This window comes from Gobio gobio (genome assembly GCF_949357685.1).
Source record: "Gobio gobio genome assembly, chromosome: 15".
NCBI classification, from domain to species: Eukaryota; Metazoa; Chordata; class Actinopteri; order Cypriniformes; family Gobionidae; genus Gobio; species Gobio gobio.
Window position 1 is genome coordinate 33,700,933 of NC_137108.1, and position 27,898 is coordinate 33,728,830.

The 27,898-nt window shown below is 38.4% G+C and overlaps 1 protein-coding gene across 2 annotated transcripts in view; it reads right to left on the reverse strand.

Moving 5' to 3' along the window:
- Positions 1–27,898, reverse strand: part of me1 (malic enzyme 1, NADP(+)-dependent, cytosolic) — a 129,176-nt gene that overhangs the window by 28,433 nt on the left and 72,845 nt on the right. For both annotated transcript variants that reach the window (XR_013818048.1, XM_079837139.1), the window contains exons 4-6: positions 18,820–18,895; positions 17,600–17,761; positions 2,451–2,554 (exon numbers count right to left, since the gene is read on the reverse strand). Coding sequence is in view for 1 of the 2 variants with exons in the window: in XM_079837139.1 (XP_079693265.1) it covers positions 2,451–2,554; positions 17,600–17,761; positions 18,820–18,895 (342 nt within the window). In the remaining variant the exon portion in view is untranslated. The remainder of the gene's footprint in view (positions 1–2,450; positions 2,555–17,599; positions 17,762–18,819; positions 18,896–27,898) is intronic.

Consider the following 27,898-nt stretch of genomic DNA (forward strand, 5'->3'; position numbering starts at 1 on the left):
CAAACTGTATGCTAATAGTCAATCAATCATCTTTGACGATAGAGGTCCTGACAGAAATAAACCAATGCCCCAAAAGGCCCTTTATTGTTGTTTTGGCTAAATATAATTTAGCACTTATCCAGCAACCTTTTCAGGATTTCCCTGAAGCATTAAAGGAAAAATTCCTTTTCATCATTTACTCTCTCTCTCAACTTGTTCCAAACCTCTATACGTTTCTTTCTTCTGCTGAACACAAAATAAGATACTTTAAAGAATGGAGGTAACCAACCAGTTGACGATCCCCATTGACTTCCAATTATGATTTTTTTCCTATTAGGGAAGTCATTGGAGATCATCAACTGGTTGGTTGAAGTAACATTCTTTAAAGTATCTTCTTTTGTGTTCAGCAGAAGAAAGAAACTCATACAAGTTGAGGAAGAGTAACATAATTTAAATTTTAGGGTGAACTATTCCTTTAAGCCTCTGAATTTTAAAATTATAAGGAGTTTATTAAAAATCCAGGACTGTAATCATTTGTTCAGTCTGTAACCTATAATCATTCATTTTCCACCAACTCTGCACTTTTGGGGTAAAGTGATGCTGTTCCCTTAAGTTTCATGTCCACCCCGTTATTATAGAATCATGGCTATATTCTGCCAGCTGGAGGGAAATCAGACACTGGGGTTTTTTGAGTTCCCCTTTAAATACAGCCATGTGTGGTATTATATTCTTATGACAATCTCCATCAAACTAGGCCACACCAGAGCCTAAAACAACCAAGAGACCTTTGACCAAGACCCTGGTTCTTTTAATGGTGTTAACCAGTGCAAAAAGTGCCGCCATGTTCCGTGTGGTTACTATGGAATTGCTAATTGGCTGCTAGGTTGTTTGCTAGGTTTTAGGTGGTTGCTTACTGTTTCAGATCAAAAGAGCCCACCGTAAAACCCCTATGAAATCCTCTCTCCTTCAATGCAAGTCTTAGGAATTGAGCATTTTTTTTCTTCCAATTTTTGCATCTCCAAAAGAACAATAATGACTTAAATAATAGCACTCATCTCCCAAACAACTTGCATGGTTATATAAGTATCATTCATCTATGTTTGATACGGAATATCCGCAGAAGTGTTGCTACTATCTCATTTCACAGATAGTTTATTTCTGTATTGATTTTATTTAAAAATGTCGATACAATGTAAAGTATTTGCTCCGGCTCTTGTTTTAAATTATTTTGTTTGGTTATTTTGCTTGTTGTTGTCATCTGTTGACATTGTACAATCAGAATGTGGCAGTTGGTCGGTGTTGTATTTGTCCCGCCCCACCTCCACTGTGATTGGACGGCTGGGGAAAAAGTGACAGTGATGAGCGCTGCGTTTTACTCAAAGTTGAATATTCTTCAACTCTCAGTGACCAGTAAAAAATGCAGAGCGTTCAGCGTTTGAGCGTTAAATAGACGCTCAGCGCCTCGTTACGCTCATGGTATTCTAAAAATGTGGTGCTCCCATTGAAAACAATTTGGGAAAAAAACGCTTTGGTGGACACACGACCTAAGAATTAAAGTAATAGTAATGCCTGAATTAACAAATTCCACTAATAAATTTAGCTGTCAAAAAAGTGACAATGACTCAAATAACCCAACCTGCCATCTTGAAGACTATCAAAGAAAATGGCACAAGACCGTGAAACATAAGTATCAGGGAGCCCGATGAGCAGGGTCACACGGAATCTGCTGACTTTTTTGGGGATTTCTGTGCTGAATTTTTGGAAAAATCAATTATGCAAAATGGTTTTAAATGTGTTAAACTGAAAACATTAAATATAAAATAATCACTTCTTAACTTTTATTTAAGGTTTAAAATCCAACAAGCTGAGAAAGACTGAGAAAATATTGCTTTATCAATTGTATTACACAAATCATTAAATAAACAATATAATTTAATTCAACAATAGAGCAAAAAACGACCTAAAAATAAATTAACTACTTTTTATAGCTATAAATAAGTAATTAATGTAGATTTTTATGTTTTCCTTACACCAAGTCAATTTTATTTTAGTACATTTTTGTACTTAACTACAACCCCTCACAATCACGCACTCACAGGTTGTGAATGCTTCTCAATGAAGGGGACTAATCTGCGGAGTTTTCTGCGGAATTCTGCAGGCGCAGATTCCATGTGGGCCTGCCGATGAGCCATCAACCAGTCAGTGGGGGCTGGTTATGGGCCGAATTACATCACCGCATGGCACTATAGAGCAGGATATGTGGGGAGAAAACTGATGAGGCGTGCAGTCAGCGATCCGGTTCGGGTCCCTGCCACTGGAGTCGTCGCTCAGAGCCCACAAACCTAGAGGCATGCGCTTTACCCCACATTCCTGAAACGCAATGGCTCAGCTATGCTTTCCAAGCATTTCCATCAGCGGCCTGTGGAAGGAAGCATGTGCTGTGAGGGAAGGGTACAGTGAATTTACAATACCTGTCTGTGATGGCCTTCATAAACTCCTCCAGCAGCTCATCATAGGCCTGTCCACGTACTCTTTTATGCCTCAGACCAATGTACAGAGGGTCCTTCAAGAGTTCCTGTAACAGGGAAAGAGAGAAATAAAGATTTTTAACCACACTTTTTTGATCCCAGGCATTAACTAGAAACAATAGCATGCCATGACGATTTATCATATTACTCTAACCAGTGGAAAGAATGAGAACCAAAAATACAACACCATCAAAACTCAAAAAGCGAATGCTTATTATGTATACAGTTCCTCTTTAATTAGATTACATGGTAATCTGGTTACCCCGCAGCTGGATAAACCTCTCAGAGTTATTTGTGACTGCATGTGCTCAAGGAAACACAGACCGAGAACAAGAGAAAGAGAAATGCATAAAATCATAAAAAGAGACAGAAAGAGGCCAACATGTGAGGAAAAAGAAAAATACTGCATTTTCAATTTGAAAGTCTAGCAGCTGTCGCTCTTGTACAGATCTGCAGACATCACAGTGTGAGCCATAAACTCTATGGGAAAAACAGAAAAGAAGTAGAGAGAGAGCGCAAGCGTCATAAAAATTCTGGGCGCCCCATCACTGTCAGCATGCCAGTCAACCAGAAAAGAAAATGAATTAACAGAGCACCGGCATCCATCTGAGCAGTTCTAATGTGTGGTGCATACTTAACATCGTATGGCAATAAGTCTTGAACTTTTTCCATGTTTTGATGACAGTGAAAGAGGAAGTGCTTTCATCAGAACTCTCACATTCTCACATGGCACAAAAAATTTCCATCATAATCAGTTCTGACGATCTGTCCTCAGTATAAAGCTTCTTTTTATCTGATAGGACTATAGTGAAAAAGAAAAAAAAGTAGTGAGGGACTGAAAAAGTAACTCCTGAAGTTTTAAAAAACAATAGTTAGAAAATTGTTTGAATTTTCATTTCATGTTATTGATCTTATTGTTAACAATTCATCCATGTTTCTTTTTTTTTCAGTTACTCAATTTTCCAGTAAATGAAGAATTCTCTCTGGTAGGGTTCTCCAAAAAAAATAGTTTGCCCATATCTTAAAGGTCCCATGGCATGATATTTTCATTTTATGAGGTTTTTCAACATTAATATGAGTTCCCCTAGCCTGAATATTGTCCCCAAGTGGATAGAAATGTTGATCGGTGTAAAACCGAGTTCTGGCTGTCTCTCTCTGCCTTTGAGAAAATGACAGGCCAGACGAGCCAATCCTGAAGTCTCCTGGTTTGACGTCCAAGCAGGAACGGTTACCTCCTTTTCCTCCGCCCAGAGAATCTGGCACACCCTTGCAAACGCTCGAGAGATCATGGGTTGTGAACGAGTGAATGCTGGCAGTTTCTCAGTGTTTGGATGTACAAATGAAAACAGAAATCTTTTTTCAGTTCCTTCTGATCTGTGATCAGTGATTTCTTATGTGTAGCTAATTATTTATTATTCGTGCACACACTGCGGCTTCTCTCTCTCCCGACAGAACGGTGTTTTCCTGTTTTCTATCTTGTGAGTCAGTGTTTTTGTACGTCCTCGTCGCGTCTATCTGTTCTTGAATGTGCATACAGTCATGAGTTTCTGCTTAACATCGGCAGAGCCACATCTTTAGAGATAAACCTCACGCACGCCGAAGCTCGGCCTTCAACATCCCCGACCCCCAGTACTGCATCTGGCCCACAGCGGAGGCACCAAACGCGGCGTGAGATTAAGCAGAAGGAGGGTAAGCGTGAGCATATCCGGCTAGGCTAGCCAGCTTTCCCCACAATAAACTGGATTACATTCGATTACTGCTGTTGTCTTTGTTTGCGCTGTGTAAGTTATTCAATGCGCGTCATTGACGCTTTTCATATGATTGGAACATATCTAGAAATAATGCTTTAATCAAACTTACTAACTCGTTCATCTCGCTGTAATGGTACATTGCATGTGTTACAAAGTTGGTAGAATAATGATGAAGACGGACTCGGCGTGACTGGGACTCGTGTTTATTCAGAACTCTCAGATACAAACACAATAAACTCGCGCTGACTGACAGCGCTCTCATAACTCAGTAGTTACTATAAATAACTTTGTCAGCAATCGCTCCGTCTCCGTGATGTCCGGTTCGCGAACGAATCATTCTTTTGAATCGGTTCTTTTTAGTGAACCGAGCCAGTTCACCAAATCGGACTGAATCGTTCTAAACGGTTCGCGTCTCGAGTCAGCGCTGATCCATAATTTACTAAAGTTACTAACTTTCTGAGATGAGTGACAGCCCCTCCGACTAGAAATAAACTAATAACCTGAAGTATATTCTAGTAACTACAACAGTTCACCCTGAACTGAGACATGCTGAGAGAACTGATGAGAAGTGAACTCAGGTCCATCCGTCTCTCTGGCAGCAGCTCGTGCGTCGTAGACCTCGTTAAACCACGCCCCCTCCGCTCATTTCAAATGCAAAGATGTCAGCCAATCACAACAGTGGGCGTTTTTACTGAAGTCTCACAGCAGACACGCCTCTTGAAACAGGGCATTCAGCCACAGGGCAAACAGCAGTATAGACAAAATGCCTTTTATTTCTAAATTATGACATTTTATGATGTAAAAATCATACTAACAATATAAGTACACCTCAGGAAACACTATAAAATAATAGAAAAATGCCATGCCATGGGACCTTTAAGATATTTAGGTTAAGCTTATTTGGCTTGCTGTCTACTGATGAGGGACTCGAGGGAAGCAGTTTCAACTCGAGCTCTGATATACCCCCATAGTGACTAAATGATTATGTAGGGCAAGGTACCTAAGATAAAAGTGGAGTTTGGGGAGGTGTTGGGATGCTGGAACATCTGAGACTGAGGAGAGGTAAGCAGCTGTTTATATACTCTGGCTGTTGGCTGTTGATTGGAAGATTAGATGGGCTCACTCCTCCCTAAATTATGTTTGGAACTTCACTTATTGCTACTTCCATTTCATCTTCCTTCAAATTTCTTTTAAAATATTTTATCGATAACAAAAGTCATAAACAAATTGATTTTCCTGGTAACACTTCATAAACATTTTCATTAATAAATATTACATTGACTTCCATTGTATGGACAGAAAAAAACATTTCTCAAATATATACCTAGTTCTGTCATGAAACTCTAGATGGCCCAGACTGATTAGTCCTAATTGGTCCTTCCTATTGGCTGATTGGAAGTCAATTTGGTAGCGTTCATCGTAATCTACATAGCGCTGCTGATTGTTTGCAGTTGCATTACCGCCCATGAGCTGAGGCTCAACATTCAAACAAATACCGGTTGTGTTGCTGTTAGCAGTCTGCAGAGCACTTTCAGAAACCCTCCACCTTCCCCAGCTCCCCCTGTATAGATCTGCTACAGGGGGTTATTTCATTTATGTTATATGTACAGAACTAAAGAGTCACGAGCGCACACACACACACACACACTCTCACACAAGTGCAACATTATATGCACTTATGCCCCGATTGCCAACAAAACAGACATTTGATGCAGTTTCACTCACTGCCTGCGGTTTCGACTCATAACTGGGAACAAAACAAACACACTTGCAGCTTTTTGCACTTGCTTTCGCTCTGGTTGACATGCGCATGCGCTCATCCGGGAGAAGTACCCATACAAGGAATTCCACCCTTTATGACATCATACAGGGCCATACTCGAGAAAAAAAAAAAAAAAACAGAAATACTCTGTCATTCGTCCAACTCGTTTTTGGAAAATTTGAAAATGTTCTACAGAAAATAAGAATATGTGCAGTAAAACAATGCAAGATCGATATCATAATCCATGAGAAACTTTTCGTAACTGTGCTGGCATGCTAGCTGAAAAAAAAATGATGCAGGAAGGCTGAAATTGACCTAAAGTGATATTTTTCTTCCAGCACTTCTTTGGATTTCTCCTTAAGAGTTTTACACAGCAATTGCGCTCATAAAGGTGCCCTTAAATGGGAGGACTGTCTGGTTTCTGGCGGTAGGTCGGTAGGTGAATTCATCAGTGTGGGAGAGGAAACAGAGAGTGCAGTCTGAGATACGAGACGGTGACTGCAGGCAGATTTATTGTGTGTTCATAATGCGCTTCTAAGTGCACACTGAGTTGGAGGGAATATACTTCCAGAGGGTCTGGTTTGTTGTCACTGTATTTTTTAATCTCAAGACAGTCGCTATAAATGTAGTTTCTCTGAACCTCACAGGAACCAAAACAAACATCCCATCAATGGGGTGGAGACAAAATAAGCCCTTCCCACACTGCATTTATAGGATATTCGTAGACTGCACTAGGAAAAAAACAACAACTATATTTTCCCTTAAAAATGAGAAGAAAATGACAGGTTAATAAGAATACCATTAAAACCCCGCTCCAAAGTCTAAGCTAAAATCTGACAGGTTGCTGAAAATGTGGTTCAGGGAGAAAAAAACATCCTTCACAATTTTATTTCCATATTACAATTCCAATTAGTAATCTTCTTACCCATTTGATGAACACCAGAATGTATCCTGGTAAAATATATGTTCGCAAAATGTAGGAAATATGTCAGTTGTTGACATTATCTATCTGAAAAAGAATCCAATTAAAAGCTAAGATAATATCTAAAATAACAGATAACATCTAAAATAACAAGATGAGCCTGCTCTCACAGAAAGTAAAGTGCTTGAAGTGCTCAGAAGAAACAAATCCACCTGAGATAATTCTGGCAAAATCAGGACAAAATCTGACCCTAGATCGGCACAAATACACAGAAGTGAATATGAGTACTGAATGGTCAGTGGGTGATGAGAGAAAGCCTTTTTCTCTTCGGGATTAATACTGGGTTCTGATGAACCATGCTTTGTGTGTGTGAACTGTACGTGTATGTAGTCTTTCAGGTGAGATTAAGGCACAGGAACAGTCACGGTCTGTTAGCCACAGTCAGAGAAGAATGAGAAAATGAGTGTCAGAGAGAGAGAGAGCGAGAGATCGAGATCTCTTTGCCTAGGCCACCCACAACCAAAACAGACAGCACTTTGTTTGCTATGACATCATTTGGTTTCCTTTCAGTATGTGAATGTATGCGTGTGGATGAGGTCACATGAGGAGACAGCAGTTTAAACAGAGTGTCCTTGCTGTCAATCAGCAGAAGGAGCCTCTGAAGTTCAGTGTTGATGTGTAAGAGACGTCATCAGAGATCATATTCCCCTTTTACACCAGACACATCAACAGACTTTGTATCGGCAATCATAATCTGTTGTCTGGAGGTCTGCCGTGTATACAGGAGCTCAGAAATGTCCATGAAATACAGCACTGTTTAGACAAGGCACAATACTCCAGCAAAACTCACAGGAGGTGTTTATAAAGATAGTGCTTACATGGGTTTGATTGCAATCTGCTTTGGCTGTTAGTCTGGATCTACACTGCAGCTGCACCAAGGTGTAACTCAGTGCAGCTATCCGTAGCGCAAATTGAACTCCGAGATCATGATATTTTCAGATCCTACCGGATTATATTCCAATCTATAATTAAATTAATTCAAATTAATTAAATACTTAAAAAAAAAAAAATATATATATATATATATACACACACATTTCAAAATATCTCATTATACGACGCACACACACACACACACAATCTAAAAAACATAATAATTCAAATATATAATAATAACAATAACAACAACAACATGTTCTTAAACAATTTTACTTTAATACTTAATACTATTTTATTAATCATAATCATAATAATAATGTTCTAAATAAATTGTACTAATGTTATTCTACTATTTCTACCATTCTTTGATCTATTATTTTACAATTATATGTTAAAATTATCATTATATCATTTAAAAATATTTAATAATAAAATATATATTATTTTATATTTAAAACATAGTAGCATATATTTCAGTATATAATATTAGAATATCATCTAAATGCTATACAAGCCTGTTATGTATAAAATGCTAAATTTAATAGTGTATACATTTTCACTGGGGTGCATATAACAACTGCAATTACCAAGCGCAAACAGTATCTAACAGGAAATCCAGTTTACTGACATGAACAATTAGTGCATTTAAGCTCTTCATAAAAAGCCTGCGCAAAGCATGTTATTTGCACAACTTGAACTTTCTCCAGCAGCCAGACAACAGACAGCGTTCTTTACGGATTAGAATTTAACCAGAGCGTACAGGGCCTGGATCAAGCAACCATAAATGATGCATGCTGATCCTGGATCAGATTCCTCACTGTTTGTACTGACGTTAGTGACTGTGTTTGGAGAGTCAAAACTGATGCAGGTGCAGTCGTCAAGCTCCCTCAGAGAGGCAGAAAGAAAGGAGTCAGCCTGACCCCAGTCAGTAGGCGTCTTGCTCCTTTAGAAATAACAGTAGACTTAATCCTTTAATAACACTCATTTTATCATCTGACTGCATAGTCCTATAAAATGCACACACACAGCTGTGGGGGTATAAGCAGTGAGCTCATCAATCAGATCTGTCATCTCTTCAGAATATCCTGAAAAACGAGGTCTTAATTATCTCAGACTTCATGCAAAGTCGGCCAAATGGTGCAGCAGAAGAAGTTTTTCAATTTTAGACTTGTAGAGGGACAGAAGACTAAACAGCAAGCCATGTGTGCTGTGCGGGTATGAAATACTGCATTCGCGCTTTTGTCTGTCTACGTTGAGAGTGAGACGATTTCAATAACAAAAACAGACTCTTATCGTGAACACATGCATGCAACATTAACCCAGACAGTGAAAAATAAACAAATAAATAAAGTTAGCCCAAAACAAATCATAAATAAATGAAATAAAATGGGGGAGAAAAAACCTTTTTTCCCTCCATTCCTCCAGCTGAATGGACAGGGGGCCAAAATCTAGAGTCAACTCATTAAAGTGTTTTGATGCCTGAGGATATGTTGAATCGCTGACTGGGCCACTCTGGATTTAGCATCGCAGCAGAAGACACATGTGGAGCTGGCCTGCTGGATACTGAAGCAGAACCGAATGGGAAAACTGACTCAGAGCAGTTACACAACTGTGTTAATTTGCTTATACCCTCTTACTCATTTATGAGCTTTTGTACAGACCAACAAGAGTGTGAAGCAGTCAAATGAGTTAAGGAACTTCAAATTTTAGTGTAAAAGCAAGAATTGTTGACATGACGTATGACCTCATATTAACTGAGATACACATAAATGCATACCTTGAATTTAAAGGGGTGGTAAAACACATTCTTTTGAAGGCTTGATTGTGTTTGTGGGGTGCACTGTAACATGTGTTCATGCTTCGTTTTAAAAAAAATTGCCTTATTTTTCTAGCCTGGATGCCAGCCGAATTTAGCCCCGCCCACAAAAATTTTTGCTCGGGCAATTCGGTCTGGACTCGCTCCATAGAGGAGTAATTATGCCCGAACAGAAACTGTTTGGACCAATGAAATTGTCAGGGCGGGCTTTAGACGATGATGGACAGATGATCAACAGTAACGTAATCATCCACGTCATCGAAGGCTCTTGGGTTGAAATTGCTCTTATCCTAAACGGAGAACTTGCATTCACCTTCACTATTTCTCTCAGAAACGATGATCGTGTTGGTAAGTAACTCTGGTAAGTTGGTAAGTAACTCTGTGTATCCTTAAATTATTTTATTACTGGCAAAGATTGTTTACACTCATCTTTTTCTTGTAACGTTACTTAATCCAGCGTGCGTGCAGACAGGGTTGCCAAGTGTTTTTGCAATGTCGCGCACAATTGCTATTCAAAACTATAGCCCAAAACAATAACTTTCCGGGGGGTTCTCCGGAAAAAAATGGCGTTTGGTTAGCAAAATATGTTATTTTGGCAAGGTTGCCTGCTAAAATTCGCATTCCTGGGTTTATATAATCACATAATTGGGGTCGCTTCAACCCACGGACATGGAGAAAAACACGGACTTGGCAACACAGTGCAGTTGAGTTCTGTTGACATTTGACAACTAACGTTACGCGTCGCTCCGTTGCTCTGATTGGTTGTGGGTCTATCCAATTGAGGTCTTTCCTGGCTCGGTTGAAACACGCCCCATAATCAAAGCTCAATGGAGCGGTACCAGACTCATATTCTGACTAGAATTGAGTATGGCCACGCCAGGCTATTATTTTTCATATATTTGACCTTTATTCTACACTGCTCTGTCCCTCCTTGTAAAACGGTCTGATGCTTTCCGGGTTGTATGAAGCCAGTCCCTCAAAAATACGCGATGGGCTCAGATTGGTTAGCTGGCCCAGTGTGTTGTGATTCGCTAACCGCCTAGTTCACGTTTGTCGGAAACGTCACGCCCCTTACCTTTACCGGAGGCTGTGCTTTGGTCAGTATTAGAAACAACGGCGTCAATAAAACCATATGAGCCCGAATCAGACCCAGAACATTTGAGTGAAGATGATCGAGCAGAACCTGTTCAGTCCTCAAGAGTAAAGACTGCGGATCTATAATGATCGCTACTGAATGGCACTTTAACTTTTGTATTTTTAGAACGATTATAGCTAAATATCTGTCGCAAGAACTAACCCAAAACGAACACTAAGCACTGGCTTTAACTAGTAAGTTAGCCAAATCACACACAGAACCATGTTTAGCATGCCTGTAGATAAACAATACATAAAAGCTCTAATCAAAGAATCATTTACACTAATTCCAGGTTCGCTGTTGAGATTTTAACGTTAGTGTTTGTAACGTTAGGTGTTCGTCGGATAACGTTAAGTATGAATGAGCATTTAACAGACTGGTTTGCAGAACAGCGCTGTCATCTGTTTACTTCCTTGCTACAACCTATTACAGGAAAACACATCGATGAAAAATAAATCAGACTTACAGGTTGTGGCCCGTAAACAGCTTCTGTTTGTAAATCCAGCTTTCAGGACAAGCCGTTGTGCATATCCTGTATTGAACTCGCGAAGTTTGTGGAAGTTGTCCTCCGTGAAATGTGCAGCGCGCGCGCGTCGTGCATCCACGCACTGGCAGTGTTTTTTTCACGCAGCTGACGTTGTGCAAATCCGGCATTGAAATCGCGAAGACGGTGGATGTTTTCCTCCGTGAGATGTGCTGCAGGGAGCCCCGCACGCGCCTGTTCCCCGTCTCAAACACACGCAGTGTTGTAGTCGAGTCACCAACTGTCGAGTCCGAGTCGAGTCTCGAGTCCCAGTGTTCCGAGTCAGAGTCCAAGTCCGAGTCACCAAAGAAGAGTCCGAGTCGAGTCACCATTAGAGTTCGAGTCCGAGTCAAGTCCCGTGTTCGAGAATACAGAAAAAATACAGAAAAAAATGTAATATTGTGATATATTATTACAATTTACAATATTTGGTTTTCAATTTATTATACTTTAAATTATCATTTATTTCTGTGATGCAAAGCAGAACTGTTTCCAACACTCATAATAAATCATAATATTAGAATGATTTCTGAAGGATCATGTGACACTGAAGACTGGAGTAAGGATCCTGAAAATTCTGCTTTGCATCACAGAAATAAATTATAATTTAAAGTATAATAAATTGAAAACCAAATATTTTAAATTGTAATAATATATCACAATATAATTTTTTTTCCCCCCCTGTATTTTTATTCAAATAAATCCAGGCTTGATGAGCAGAAGAAATTTCTTTCAAAAACATTACAAATAGTAATGTGTCCAAACTTTTGGCCTGTAGTGTATGTCATGTCGGCAAATATATTTGAAAGGATTGTTTATTGCTGCTTCCATAGACACCATTGTGTATTTTACAAACTATAAATGTATTGTTTTGCTATAAATTATATGTATTAAAATATCTGAAATCTAAAATAAACATAAACGGGATTAAGCGCTGAGCGCATCCTTCTTTGGCTCAGCACAGCCATTGCATAAAGCACAGTTTGAATCTGGCAGTTATTGTCACGTCACTGTACATTCGCTTCACTGAACATAGACATCGTCGACGTCTGATGCCAAATAGGCAGACATCGCCCAACCCTAGCTTCCTCTGTTTATTGTTTATGATGTCACCAACCCTGGAGGAATGTCTGTAGTTGCCTACTGGCCGTTTGCTGTAGTTCTTGGAAACTGATTTCTTTAAAAGCAAATATCTCCCTTTGCTTTAAACTTTGAACGTTGTAACTTTGCAGATGTTGTTTATGCTCAAGCAGCAACATTACACGCTAGCTAAAGTTAGAATAGTGAAATCGTGGTTTACCACCCCTTTAAAGTAGGATGCTTTGGTTAAGATCTTTTTCAGAAGTCCCTTGTGCCGGGTACACACTGCGCAATTTTATCCCTGATTTTTACTCGCTGACAGCTGAGTGACAATCGTGATGTGCGAATGATCAAAGACGCGATCTAAGAGAAGCGCCGGTGCCCATGAAATATTCAGCATGCTAAATATCTGGACCTGTCTGTGACTCAGTCATATGTTTTGACTGGAAATTACATTGGCGATAACCTCCAGCCAGTGAGAGAGCAAAGATACAGGGCAAGAGAAAGTTCAGGGGGGGAGGAGTCCGGCAACAGAACATCAGCAAGCATGGCTTCTGCAAGTAACCATTCTCTTTTATATTCTTTTTTCCTTTTCGCTGCAAGTCGGCGCACAGACAACTTGGATCACAAGCATCTTGCATGCATCATTTAAACAAGAAATATTGTCGCCGATCCGTCATGTAATGTGCACACAAAAGCCATTAAATGGTACAGTCGTGTAATGTGAGAAGAACAGCAATCTGACGACTCGTGCAGCGTGGACTCAGCATTATGTTCACCAAACCTGATCAAAAATACAATAAAAACAGTAATATTGTGAAATATTAATAGAATTTAAAATTGTTTTTCAATTTGAATATATTTTTAAATGCATTTTATTGCTGTGATGGCAAAGCTGAATTTTCAGCAGCCATTGCCTCCAGTCTTCAGTGTCACATGATCCTTCAGAAATCTGCTGATGAAAAATGTAGCTTTGCCAAATAGAAAACAGTTATTTTAAATTGTAATAATATTACTGTTTTTACTGTATTTTTGATTAAATAAATGTAGCCTTCGTGAGCTTAACCCTCTGGTGCTCTTCGTTTAGGGGTTGCATTGGTTGTCTTCCCGGTCATAAGTGACCGGACACCTAAAAATTAAACTTCCTCCACCCCAGTAAAACCAGTGCAATTTATTTTTCTTCAATTATATTTTTTTCTTTTTAATTTTGTATTTTGAGATGATTTGATGGTATTTTTTAATATTTATGCAATAATTATGGTCTATTTTTGCCATTGAAAATTATTAAAAAAAAATTTTTTGTAATTTTCTTTTTTTTATTATTATTATTGTAGTATTTCAGGTTAAAATAGAGACTAGGCCTTCAAAATAAAATTTTTTGAAGGCAGATTAGCGCCCTCTTTTGGAATTATTTAAGAAATCATGCAACCATGGGTGTAATCACTAGAGGTCTCATGGAGAATTCCCTAGTTCTGTTTTTAACACATTTAATGATTTTTTTTTTTTTTATGGATTTGAATATATATTTAAAAAATCTCAAAGACTATTTATTATAAAGTTTTAGATATTTTTTGTTTTGTTAGAAATATAGATTTTTTTCTGTGAATTTGTGTTTTTGCAGATTTCCCATTCATTTCCTATGGTGTCATTTTTGACCGAAGAGCACAAGTGGGAGTATTTTTTTTACGACCAATTAGCATGCTCGAATCATGCCCTCAATTTTTTTGTGTGTTTACATACCTAATGCTAGAAAAGTCACCAAGTTTCATATCATTCCGATGAAGCAGGGATTTTTTTAAATTCCAAATATGGTTCATAGTTTCAGTTTTTCATAGGTGTGTGTGAGTGTATAAGTGTGTGCGTGTTTGTGTGAGTGGATGTGTCAATATCACACTCTTGATGTTTTAGAGCAGGGTCTCCACACTCGGTCCTGGAGGGCCGCTGTCCTGCAGAGTTTAGCTCCAACCTCAAATAAACACACCTGAACCTGCTAATCAGTGTCTTACAAGGCCCTAGTTAGACATTGATTAGCTGGTTCAGGTGTGTTTAATTGGGGTTGGAGCTAAACTCTGCAGGACAGCGGCCCTCCAGGACCGAGTGTGGAGACCCCTGTTTTAGAGTGTCATCCCTTTACTGCTGTGTACTTTTTTCAGCATTGTGGCTGATTTGTAGATTGTACACACACAAATTCTGTGAATTTTTGTGTTTTTGCAGATTTCCCATTCATTTCCTATGGGGGTCATTTTTGACCGAAGAGCACAAGTGGGAGTAATTTTTAAACACAAATATTCAGTGAATTCTTTTAATTTCCTATGGTCGGTCATTTATGACTGAAGACAATGAACGCTACTTTTTTTACGACCAATTAGCATGCTTGAATCATGACCCCAATTTTTTGTGTGTGTTTACATACCTAATGCTAGAAAAGCCACCAAGTTTCCTATCATTCTGATGAAGCAGTGATTTTTAACATTTCAAAACAGAAAATGTTCCGGTCAGAAATGACCGAAGAGCACCAGAGGGTTAAGAGACTTCTTTTTAAAAACCGAAAAAAATCTTAATTATTCCAAAATTTTACTGCATGGTAGTGTATCTATAGTGTATATATACAAACCCTCCTGTATCGATTCACCAGTGAGAGTGCCCGTGATTACCACCAGAGGCCACACAACCCCGGACTGTCACTCCATCAAGGACTGCATTACCCATAATCCTTTGCCCGGACTCATGATCACTCATTGTTTACACCTGTGTCTAATTTACCTAATTTCCACTGCCTATATCTAGCCTGTTCACCCTTTCATTCACTGCGAAGTCTTGCTAAGTGTAATACTGCATTTCTGAGCATTCTCCCTGGTTTCTTGGTCTTGGATTACTTGCCTGTTCCGTGGATTACCCTTCTGCCTGTCTCCCCTGCCTTGTTTGCTTTGGATCACCCTTCAATAAAGCTGCATTTGGATCCTCAACCATTCAAGCCTTGGAGCAGTCCGTTACACCCCCACCTTGCCCAGCTCCACCTGTATAGATCTGTTATGGGAGTGATGCTTGTACAGCAGCAGCATGTCATGTGTATTAGCAGTGGCAAGTTCCATACTAGCAATTTTTTCCTCATTACTTTGTGTCTAAAATAATCAGATTAAATGTATCCACTAAATTGAAGGCTCTAATTTTAACCTACAATGTTAAAGCTAAAAAAGTGCATGTCTGTGTCACTTTTAGACCCACAGTTCCATTACTGTACAAATACCTGTACTGTACATTAGGGATTGAACGACTTTATGTGATGAAAGTCGAGTCGACGGCGACTAGTCACTGATGACATTAATAAACAAATAAGCCTGAATCTTGAGCTGAGACTCGAAAGCGGGTTGCCTTGTGCACAGCTATGGCATATGACATAGCGCTGAACATTCAACACTGTTCTGTGATTGATCATTTACATTTACATTTACATTTATGCATTTAGCAGACGCTTTTATCCAAAGCGACTTACAACTTGGGGGTACAATAAGCGATTGGTCGTGAAGAGTCGAGTGAGCGCAACAAGTGCCTGAAATACTTGGTCTGTGTACATTTCTCAGTGTAGCACAGGCTAGAGTAGGGCGGGAAAGAGGAGGTAAGGAGGAAAGGAAAGTGTTTTTTTTTTTTTCTTTTTTTTTTCACAAGAGGGGAGTCCAGCCAGAAGCGCATTGCAGTAGTCAAGTCTAGAAATAACCAGGGCCTGGACAAGAAGCTGTGTTGCGTGTTCTGTTAGGAACGGTCTGATCTTCCTGATGTTGTAGAGCGCAAACCTGCAAGAGCGAGCTGTCTTAGCAATGTGATCTCTGAAGGACAACTGGTCATCAAATGTAACTCCAAGATTTTCTTGATCAATAAAATATCTTAGAAACCGAAAAGTTCTATAGTTCTATAAGTTCTAAAAGCATATATTTCTTATTAACTAAAACCCACAGCTTCACTATGTAATATTTACTGTGCTACTTCATCTCTATCTGATTTAGTATGAGCAATGCTTTGCTCCTCCATAACAGCTTGTTTTTATCAGTTCTTTTATCTTTGGGTTGTTATATTTCTCACAGATTTCTGCTCATTCTAAATCAGATAGAGATGAAGTAGCACAGTAAAGATTACATTTATATGGATGCATTAGTGAGAGAACGATTGCCTGTGAATTAATTCTACTTCTAATAGTGAAGCTGTGGGTTTTAGATACTAAGAAATATATGCTAGAACTTTTCAGTTTCTAAGACATTTTATTAATAAATCACAGAACAGTGTTGAGTGTTCAGAGAATGTTGTGCCATCTGCGCATGCGAGCTACTGTCTGTATGTGTGTGCGTTACAATCCAGCAGCGCATTGGTTTAAAACAATGCTTAACTTACGTGTACAATAAGTTGTTAATAATGTGCTTTCACTCGATCCATTTTGAGCATCCAGATGATATAATCAAACATATCTTGTGGAGCGTTCTCGGAGTATACATTTATTTGTCATTTTAACTGTTTGGAAACTGAGCGTAAAAAACTGGACTTCAAAGATTTCTTATCCTGTTGCGCCCTCTATAGGCCGTGATCAGAGACTAGTCGATGTCAAGCTTTAAAAACGTCATGGCAGAGCATTAAAGTCGACTAGTCTGTGCAACCCAGTATACATAAGCTATAACTTAATTGGAAAGACAAGTGTCTCTAAGAAAGAGTAAATGGCTTTCAAGCCTTTGTGTAGTCTCATCTTCTCTTACTTTTTTGTCTTTCTCCCTCCATCTGAGATTTGGCATCTCATCTATGATGGCACGGCTTAGCCACTGCTTTGGTACAGAAGGGGAGTGCCAGGTGGACACTGGAGCAAAGCCTTGGTCGATGAGGCAGTGGTTTTCTATTTCTGCAGTGCCACACCCTTAGCCCTGTCGAGAATGTCACTAAATTTACCTCTGAACTCACAGGGCTATTCATAACCTACAGCTACTGCAGCAGTAACCTCCATCCTTCTGCTACAGCACTGCAACATTGCGACCAGTGAAAACAAACAAGTTGACAGATTAAAGTCGTGAGAGAGGATGTGCTTACTATGAATAGTTATGTCTTTGATTATGTCAAGGAGAGCGAGATGGCAAGTGGGTGTCAGCAGTCACGGTCTGGATGGCAGTGGTGCCACATGTCTGCCTACCTCATTGTCTGTCCCCACGTCCAGCATAACAGGCAGGCACTGCTGAGGAGGCATTCCACCACAGGCGGTGTATAGGGCCAGTTTACCCACTGGGATGCCCATGCCATAGCAGCCCAGATCCCCCAGGCCCAGTATCCTCTCTCCATCTGTCACTACTACAGCCTAGACAAAAATACAACCAAGTTATTGAGACAGTCAGCAAATTCAGAAATGCATGGACAACAAAATCATCAGTAAAATTTTAGGTGAACTAAAAAAATGTGGGTAATGCATGCATTATTGGAAGCCATCATTTTGGTATATGATTTATATAAACTGTACACACACACACACTTTTTTTTAATATTTCAAATAATTTAAAGAAATGAATACTTTTATTCGGCAAGGACACAGGAATAAATTACATTTGAAAATATATTTAAATAGAAAACAATTACAATATTACTGTTTTTTAATGTATTTTTGATCAAATAAATGTAGCCTTGCCGAGCATAAGAGACTTCTTTTAAAAACATTTAAAATTAAATCTTACTCACCCCAATTCTTTGAATGGTAGTGTGTATATAATGTTTTGGACTCTACAGCAGCCTGTACTTTTAATTCACCCTACAAAGCCTGCTGATCTAATTTAAGCATTTTATGATTAAATCACTTTCTTCAATGTTTTTATTTTTTATTTTTATGTTTTTGCCCTGGATTAAAAATATGCATTTATAAATGGATCTGTGATAAGCTAGGTTGGCTTGTAAGTCTGCCCTCCAGTAACAACAGATTTTCTGCTTTTATTTTCACATTTTCACACATTCACAATAAACGACTACATTTAAAATAACAGCATAAGCTGTGTAATTCAATCCAATTGCTGAACACAATTGATCCCAAAGCAAGAACAACATGTTTTTTCCCGTTAACATTGTGATGCAGATGCAGTAGGTGTTTAACATTTTTACTGCTTCATTTCATGCCACCCTGCATTGTTCCTCAACACGCCAAAGCCCTACAGGGTGCGACATCATTAACTTAATAACTTTTAAATGCTTAACAAGTAGATTAATATGACTTTATGGCATCGTTTTCACGGTACAAGTCATATATATTTGGAATCAATGTCTTTGGAATTGGTGAAACCCTGGAGAGTTTTAATTTGTGTCTGACAGTGAGAGTTCTAGTACATTATGTAATAGTACAGGGTGGTGTGGATGTAAGTGGGCAAAACTCACACGAATGTCCTTCTCTGGCCAGCTCTGAAGTATTGTGGAGATGTGGGAGCGGTCATGAATTGTAATAAATAGGCCCCTAGGAGAGAGAGAAAAACAGAGTAATTTACAAAACATGGTCAATTGAATTGATGCTGCTGTCCGTGTCAGCAAGTGTTTCCATATATTATGGAACAAATCTAAAATTAGGAGGTTGAGTCCATCATTTTATTATGTCCAGTGATTCATGTTATGAAGCAATTCATGAACCACTTTTAGATAAATGTAATGATAGGCATGCTGCTCCTGACTATAAAGTTTTTTCATTTTAATGATTGATTCTGGCAAATCATCTCCCCTGGCATGCGAATCACAACTCAGTGTGTTACCATTACATTCACAGTCAGCTTCAGTGTTGTTATCATTAAACAAAAACGAACTCTATTAAAATAATGTTTAGTAATTGAAATAAAGCTGAAATAAAATATGAGATGAAAAACAAACTTTATATACTGTCTAAAAATACTAAAAATAATATACACCGATCAGGCATAACATTATGACATCTTCCTAATATTGTGTTGGTCCCCCTTTTTCTGCCGAAACAGCCCTGATCCGTCGAGGCATGGACTCCCATGGACTTTTCCATATATATATATAATTTTGATCCCATATTTAACTGTGCTTGCTTATTTCTGTACTCTCAACTATTTTTGCATCCAAATCAAATGTATCAACCTCCCAGTGGATGGTTCTATCATTACCACATGTGTCAATAATGATGAGTCTATTTTATATAGCCACCCATTCCGCCCATAACCTTTTACAAATTAAATAAATCAACAGCTTCAACCCTGAACTACGGCGACAAGAAACCCGTTTCTAAAAAAAGCTTCTCAAGCGCACCTCCTGTTACCACTTATGACTGAAGTTCAAGGGGGGTTACCGATTTTGTGTTAAACCAGCCTGGAAAGTCATGCTTGTTGAAAAAGGCGGAGACTCAAAACACTTTTGTTCATTATAGTAGAGGTTATACTTGACTGATCCATGCCTAGAAAAAGATGAACAAACACTCACTTTTGCGCACACTCAGAAATTCTGATCCATACATACTTGCGCAAGAGTTACTCGGATGTGGCAGATGTTTGACCAGTTTTATATGTGGTCTATGAGTGGTGTATGATCTTGGTGTATGTTAGTTGGTAATAGTTGTAGGGCAAAGAGGTTTGGAACAGTTGTTAAAGGTCCCATGGAATGGCATTTTTCTATTATTTTATCATGTTTCCTGAGGTGTACTTATATTGTTAGTATGATTTTTACATTAAAAAAATTCATAATTTAGAAATAAAAGGCATTTTTTCTATACTGTTATTACCCCTCTGGCTGAATGTCCTGTTTCAAGGGGCGTGTGGCTGAGAGAGAGAGAGGCTGACTGCGCGTGAACCTACGTGAGCTGGAGGAAGTTGAGAGCGCTGTGCTGTTAACGCAAGCTTATTTGTAGCTGAGAGTTCTGATTAAACAGTCCCAGTCACGTCAACTCTGTCTTTCACCGTATTCTTTGAACTTTGTAACACATGTAATGTACCATTACAGCCGTCGAGATGAACGAATCGTCAAAGTGTGGATTATAGCATTATTTTATGATCTATTCCTATCACATGAAAGGCTGCAGTGATGAGCATTGAGTAGACAGACAGTCTGTTGATCGCGTGAATGCAGTGATATCGTCATTGCAACGCGTTTTCTCTCACAAAATGCTTTCACCACAACTAACAGCAAACACAACATCGACAGGAATACAGTAAGAGCTTTGTGCAGCATAACAGTGTCATTCATTATAACGGCAGTTTGGGCAAGTGTGCAGATACACTCGCGACGTGTGATTGACAGATTGATTGCCATTTGCCTCCAGTAACATGGACTAACCACAACACAAACAGACCGCGACCAAAGACAAAACATAATATGCAGATAAGTCCAATAAACATGTATGGATTAATTTATCTGTTGTCTGTGTGTGTTTATAAAGGGGATTTGGAAAAAGATGTGATAATGGTGTGAATATGTGTGTGTTATGTATGCTACTGACGCGTTAACCTGAACAATAAGGAATAAGGAAACAATAAACCAGGTGGATAATGGATCAAATGTGCGTGTAAAATGTAGTGCTGCCGTGATCGTGACAGAGCCCTCTGTCACACGAACATTATAAAGAGTGTTCTCTGATCACTCTCTGTAATTTAATGACTTAAATAAGGGATTTGTTTCATGCTACTAACAGAAACGATCGTTTTAGTCACTGGCTTGATTCACTGATGCATTACGCTTAGGGCATCAAGACAGCGATCATTAAACGATCTAGAAAGAAAGTCTGAGTGAACTTGAATGATTAGCTACACATCAGAAATCACTGATCATAGATCAGGGATTAATGAACACTGTTACTCACTGTTTGTCGTGCGAATCCATATTGTAAAGTCTGTTTGTAAAGCCTGTGCTGACATAAACTGAATCCATTTTCTCCGAATGCTCTGGGTGGGCAAAGCAGAGGAAGGGGAGGTAACATTTCCTGGTATGACGTCATAACAGGAACATTTCAGATCAGCTCGTCTGAGCTGTCATTTTCTCAAAGGCAGAGAGAGACAGCCAGAACTCGGTTTACACCCATCAAAATTTCTAGCCACTTGGGGACCATATACAGGCTAGGGGAACTCATATTAATGTTAAAAAACCTCATAAAATGAAATGTTCATGCCATGGGACCTTTAATCGTAGGATGAACAAATATGACAAACAACCTTGGCTTGACCTTGCTTAGTTTCATTTTACTGTACATAGACATCAAGCGTCGTATTCCTATTGCAGCATCCTTATATAAAGTCCATTCAGTATTATCAGCAGCTTTATCATGTTGCTCAGGAGCTAATTACCCTCCTCTATCCCCAGTTTCTCTTGGCCTTCTAATATTCCTCTTTGAATCTGACTGTCATTTATCTTGATTTATGTTACATTAAATTATTAATTATTTTTGTCATTAAGAACATTAATGATATCTGCAATAGGCCTACATTTATGTTGGTTCTATGGGGTTATCACTGCTCTTGGAGAATTATGTAGTAGATACAAACAAATGCACTTCACAGTGGCATTTCACATTTTCCTGCATGGTCTTGCAAAGATTCTCTCTGTAGCTCAAACTCTCTCTCTTGACCGTTCTTTTTCCCTTTTAAGTTTTTATTTTCTGGTCTCATGAGATCCACTGAGCGTATCTGGATGAGCAGGACCCCTGGGACATCTTTCACATTGACCTCAAAAATCTCTCCATGGACATACACCTACTGTGGATCTATCTTCCTTCCACCTACGGCTTCATGGAAAACTTCCAATTTCTCAGTCAGCCTGAGTTCACAGAATCCATAAAAAACAGATCATTCGTACATCTGGAAGAATCTTGAAATTAGACTTCACCAGGTGGACTTGATCCAATTCCAAGAAGCCTAAAAAGGAACCCGTCTTGTGACAAGAAGACACCTCAGGCAATGACAGGAAATCTAAATATGGGCATATAACAAATTATGTGACTCCAGGGATACAGTTTCGACATCCTTTTAGGCGTCAACAAGATGTTGCTAAATTCCAGTAGAAAAGCCACATAAGAGCTCTTCCTCAGTAGCTAACCTCAAGTCAAACGAAAAGCACACGCCTGGGAGCAGGGATCGTGCTCGAAACACAAACATATTTCAGACTGCACGCTCCTCTGACACAGAACTCTTTAAAAGTCATTCATCACCAAACACCATGCACTGAAAAAAAAGTGTGTTGGATTTACATGATTTAATTGTGTACATCGGTCCCACATGAATCAATGAAGTTAAACAAACATAATTTGTTCATGTAACTTCAACATCATGGAATGAATACATTTTAAGTGACCTAATTAAGTAGTCTCAAAGTGAATTTTTATATGGCTCCCTGACATGATTCATTCATCCACTTCAATTTCAAATATTTTAATGTTACACAAATGAATTATAATACCGCTCTAGCAAACCTGACAAACTTTTAGCTAGCAATAGCACACATTAGCATCTTATATGCTAAGCATTAAAAGCTCCTTCAACAAAACCGTTATGACATTAGTTGTATTAGTCCACAACCTAAGCAAATGCTCCACTCTTCTTCACAATGGTAGACAATGGTAATTTAAATTGTTCTAATAATTCCAACATAATTTAATATTAAACACTATTTAAATACAATCAAGTCTCCCCCTTTCTCATCTTGCTCAAAAATACATAAAATAACACTTTTACACATATAAAATAACATTTACTCTCTCTTAGCCATATGCAAAGCATGCTGGGAACAAACAAGCCCCGCCCAATTTCAGTTAATGCAACACAAATCATTCATGTAATCTCAACTATTATAATTATATAATTATATATATTTAATTATATTATAAATATTATAAATATTTTTTTTCAGTGAAATAACCTCTGCAGCTTCAGTAAACAAAGTTAAAAATATAATAAATGAAATGGATAATACAGATTTCAAGTTCTGTGGTATTGTGAAAGCCTCACTCGGAAGTGTCCGTTGGAAGGCTCACAACTGTCTACCACCATCTTTCTCTGAAACAAACAGGATCCAACAGTTAATGGACAGTTAAAAGAATTTTAAAGGGCCAAATGAGAATGTAAAATTTAATTTGAAATTGTCAGGAACCAACTTTGTGCTCATCTAAAAATATTATCCTGTACTAACGTTCAAAGGTTTGGGAACGGTATTTAACATTTTTAAAAGAAGTCTCTCACCAAGGTTGCATTTGTTTGATCAAAAATACAGTAGAAACAATACTGTGAAATATTACAACTTAAAATAACTATTTTCTATTTTAATGAATTTTAAAAAGTAATTTATTCCTGTGATGGCAAAGCTGAATTTTTTGCAACCAGTACTCCAGTCTTGAGTGTCACATGATCCTTTAGAAATCATTCAATGCTGATTTTGTGCTCAAGATTTTTTTTATTATCAATGTTGAAAGCAGTTGCCCTGCTTAAAGGGATAGTTCACCCAAGAATGAAAATAAGCCCATAATTTACTCACCCTCAAAGTCATCCTAGGTGTATATGACATTCTTCTTTCAGACGAATAAAATCAGAGTTATATTACAAAAGTCCAGGCTAATCCAAGCATTAGAATTGGATTTATAGTTGCTCTGTTTTTGAAGTCCATAAAAAGTGCATCTGTCCATCAAATAACATACTCCACGCGGCTCTGGGGTGTTAAAGGGGTCATAGAATGGTACATGCACTTTTACAAGTTGATTATACGGAAATGTGTGTTGGCAGTGCCTGTACACAACCATCCTATATTGATAAAAATACATCCAGTGTTTTTTTTTTATCTCCTTATATATTTTCCCCTGTCTCAAATCGAGCCGTCCGACCGTGTGACGTTACACGGTGTACGCCCCTCCTAAGATTGTTGATTGACAGCAGCGTTTCAACACAGACCCGCCCTGAGCGAGCTGTCATCAGTCCGCCATTGTTGATACTCTGGAGCAGAATGGCGTCTAAGCGATTTTGGTGTTGTGTTGTTGGGTGTAATAACGAACACAGCAGTCGTTTTGATGTTCCTAAATCCGAACCGCTGAAGACCCAGTGGCTGCAGTGCTGAGTTTTGTTTTAGAAGGGAATATTCCCCACGATCAACGTCAATGTTTGCGCAATCATTTCTCAGCAGACTGCTTTATAAACGAGCGTCAGTATAAAGCAGGTTTTGCTAATAAGCTGCTCTTGAAAAAAGGATCGTGTTCCTGCTGCACCTCAGGAAGATCGAAGATGTGAGTGTAACGTTTTATTAACCTTTAGATTAATCTTTGTAGATCGCTTGCACGCTTCACGATGAATGAGGCTAATGTTTACAGGGTAAGTTACATTACGGCATGCTTTCTGTTTATGACGTTCTCAATATAATTCATAATCCCACGTTTATAATGAACAACGCGTTATGTTTGTTATTACAAACTGTGTACTCGGGTGATAAAGTTAACGTGGTAACACTACACTAAGCTTACTTTTGTACATGGTTTATAACGGTGTCTGTTACTGATTAAGAAGTAATGTAAAAAAAAAAAAAATCTTATAACATAACATCAATCTGTCAATGAACTAACACATCAGTAAACACATAGCAACTACGCTACTCTGCCAGTACAAAGATAGATCAAAGTGACATGACGTTAACCAACCATTCAGAAACGTCCTGTTCGAACTTCGATGGGTTCGTCATCTGTTCCTGGTCCGACTCCGGTTCAAAATGATAAGGTTGCTTAGATGTGTCTTCAGAGACTCCCGTTGCCATTATTTCTCGAAAATATACCCTCAAATGTTGTCAAGGCAACCCTCCACGTGTGTTGTGGTGTTGTGTCGGGTCGAACCAAACGCCCCACAGAGCAGAGGGGGCGGGGTGAGCAAAGCTCATTATCATTTAAAGTCACATACACTGAAATGACTTGCTAAAAACTGAGCTGGTTTTGACCAGGTAAAATGAGTGTTTTCTTACAATACTAATGAGAATTTTTAATTAAAGTATATTACAAACTTTTCATTTAGACACTAAAGAATCATATTAACTTGCACAAAAATGTCATTCTATGACCCCTTTAATAAAGGCCTTCTTAAGTGAATCGACGCGTTTGTGTAAGAAAAAAATCCATATTTAAAACTTTATAAAGTAAACTTTTGGCCGACCGCCTTCTCTGTTCAATATATGGAAAAATTGTTGAAAGTTCCCCTGCCGATCGAAAGACTTACGCGACCAGGTAGGCTCGTCATGACGTCACGTATGCATCTTGAGTTTCACTTTCAACATGCAACACTTTTCCACAGAAGGCGGTCGGCCGAATACTTGATAAAGTTTTAAATATGGATATTTTTCTTACACAAACACGTCGATTTGCTTCAGAAGGCCTTTATTAACACCCCGGAGCCGCGTGGAGCACGTTATTTGACGGACAGATGCACTTTTTATGGACTTCAAAAACAGAGCAACTATAAATCAAATTCTAATGCATGGATTAGCCTGGACTTTTGTAATATAACTCCGTCTGAAAGAAGAATGTCATATACACCTAGGATGACTTGAGGGTGAGTAAATTATGGGCTAATTTTCATTTTTGGGTGAACTATCCCTTTAATATTTTACTAGATACCGTGATTTGATGAATAGACAGCATTTATTTGAAATATAAATATTTTATAAGATGATGTCTTTGTTGTCCCGGTTGATCAATTTAATGCATCCTTGCTTGATAAATGTATTAACTTAGTCCATGTTAAAAAAATATTATACTATACAAAAAATTTCTGGTGTTGCATGAGAAGGTAATCTCATTGTTAGTAACATCCTGTCTAAGATTAGCCTAGAAATCTAGACGCACCCTAGCGGCAGATCTAATTTGCAGCCAGGGTAGTCTAGCAACTCTCCGTTGGCTTGCGAGCTTGAAAAACCAAACTCTGGTCAGGCCAATCACATAGTGTATAGAGTCGGTGGGCGGGCTTAACATAATGATGGCAGAGTTGCCGCGGTTCTGCGTGCTACTCGTAAACAAAGCAGCTGGTGAACAGTGGTGTTTCGAATCAGCTTTGGCCGCGACTCTGGAAGACTTGGAGTTAAGATTTTCTTTGAGAAAAGAACAAAGAACGGCACGAAGTCATTCTTAAGAAAGGAAGATGTGTTCAGAGGTTTGCCGACCAGATACGGTGAAAGTTTAATCTATCAACTAGCTCCACTTCACCTTTTTCGTTGCTCTGGTGGGTTGTAGCGCTATCCTATTGCGTGCAGAGGGAATTTGAAAGACAACCGTTTATCCTGCCCCTCGGATTGAGCAATGCCAATGGTGAGTTCCAGACCCAACATCTTGATGTGGGTCTGGCTTGTCAGGCTAGACTAAGATGCCTTCCTCTGGTCATTTTTAAAGACATGCCCATGTTATCCCATAGTCCTGTGTGTGTGGTGTGGCGGTTGGTCAAAATGTATAAAAATGGCATCTAAAGGAGTGGATGAAAGTGAATTAATTTGTAAATGTTAATTTTCCCCTGTTTTCCCCAATGTATGATTCCAATTCTTCTGGGAAATAAGTACTCATTAAAATGTTGCTTAGTTATGTCTAAAGTTCTTTCAAATTTGTTTAACATCATTGCAAATGATGTTATGATGCCTTGGAAACCTATTTCTTCTCAAAAACATTTCAGAATAAAATGTCCCAGGTTTTGACTGCTCTATGAAATTCTCCACAGTGACTCAAACTTATGCATGATGAGGGGAAAACCACAACAGATCTTTTAAACAGGTTTGAACTATACCGAGACAGCCTGGACAACTTCCCCCTCATTATGTCTGACATAGTGCTGTCAAAAGTATGGATACTTTGGTACCAAATTGATACTAGAATAAAAAAAATTATATCATGTTCCATGAAGATATTGTGTAAAATTTATACCGTAAATATATATAAAAATTGATTATTAGTAGTATATGCCTTGCTAATGACTTCACATGGACAACTTTAAAGCCAATTTTCTCAACATTTAATTTTTTTGCACCCTCAGATTCCAGATTTTCAAATAGTTGTAACTCGGCCAAATATTGTCCTATACTATAACAAACCATTCCTTATTTATTCAGCTTTCATATGATGTTCAGATGATGTTCAAATTTCCCTTATGACTGGTTTTGTGGTCCAAGATCACATTTTATTATTAACTTTTCACATAATCTATTTAAAGCCACGTTTACTTATAAATATTTAAAAGCTATGTGCTGATTTTATGTATTTTTTCACTTATAATTATTAGCTCATTTAATTTAATTGGTAAATTTTGGTATTGTGACAACACTAGTCTTACATGATATGACAAATTCAAATTTCAGACACAAAAATGTGGGTATTTTCTGATCAGAATCACAATAGAAACTCCACCATCTAACATTAACATTGTGCTCATTCAGTCACTTGGAAAAAAGACAGCAGGGAGAAAGACAAATGCTCTGATATAAAATTCCATATGATTAAGGAGAGAGATTTATTTCCATT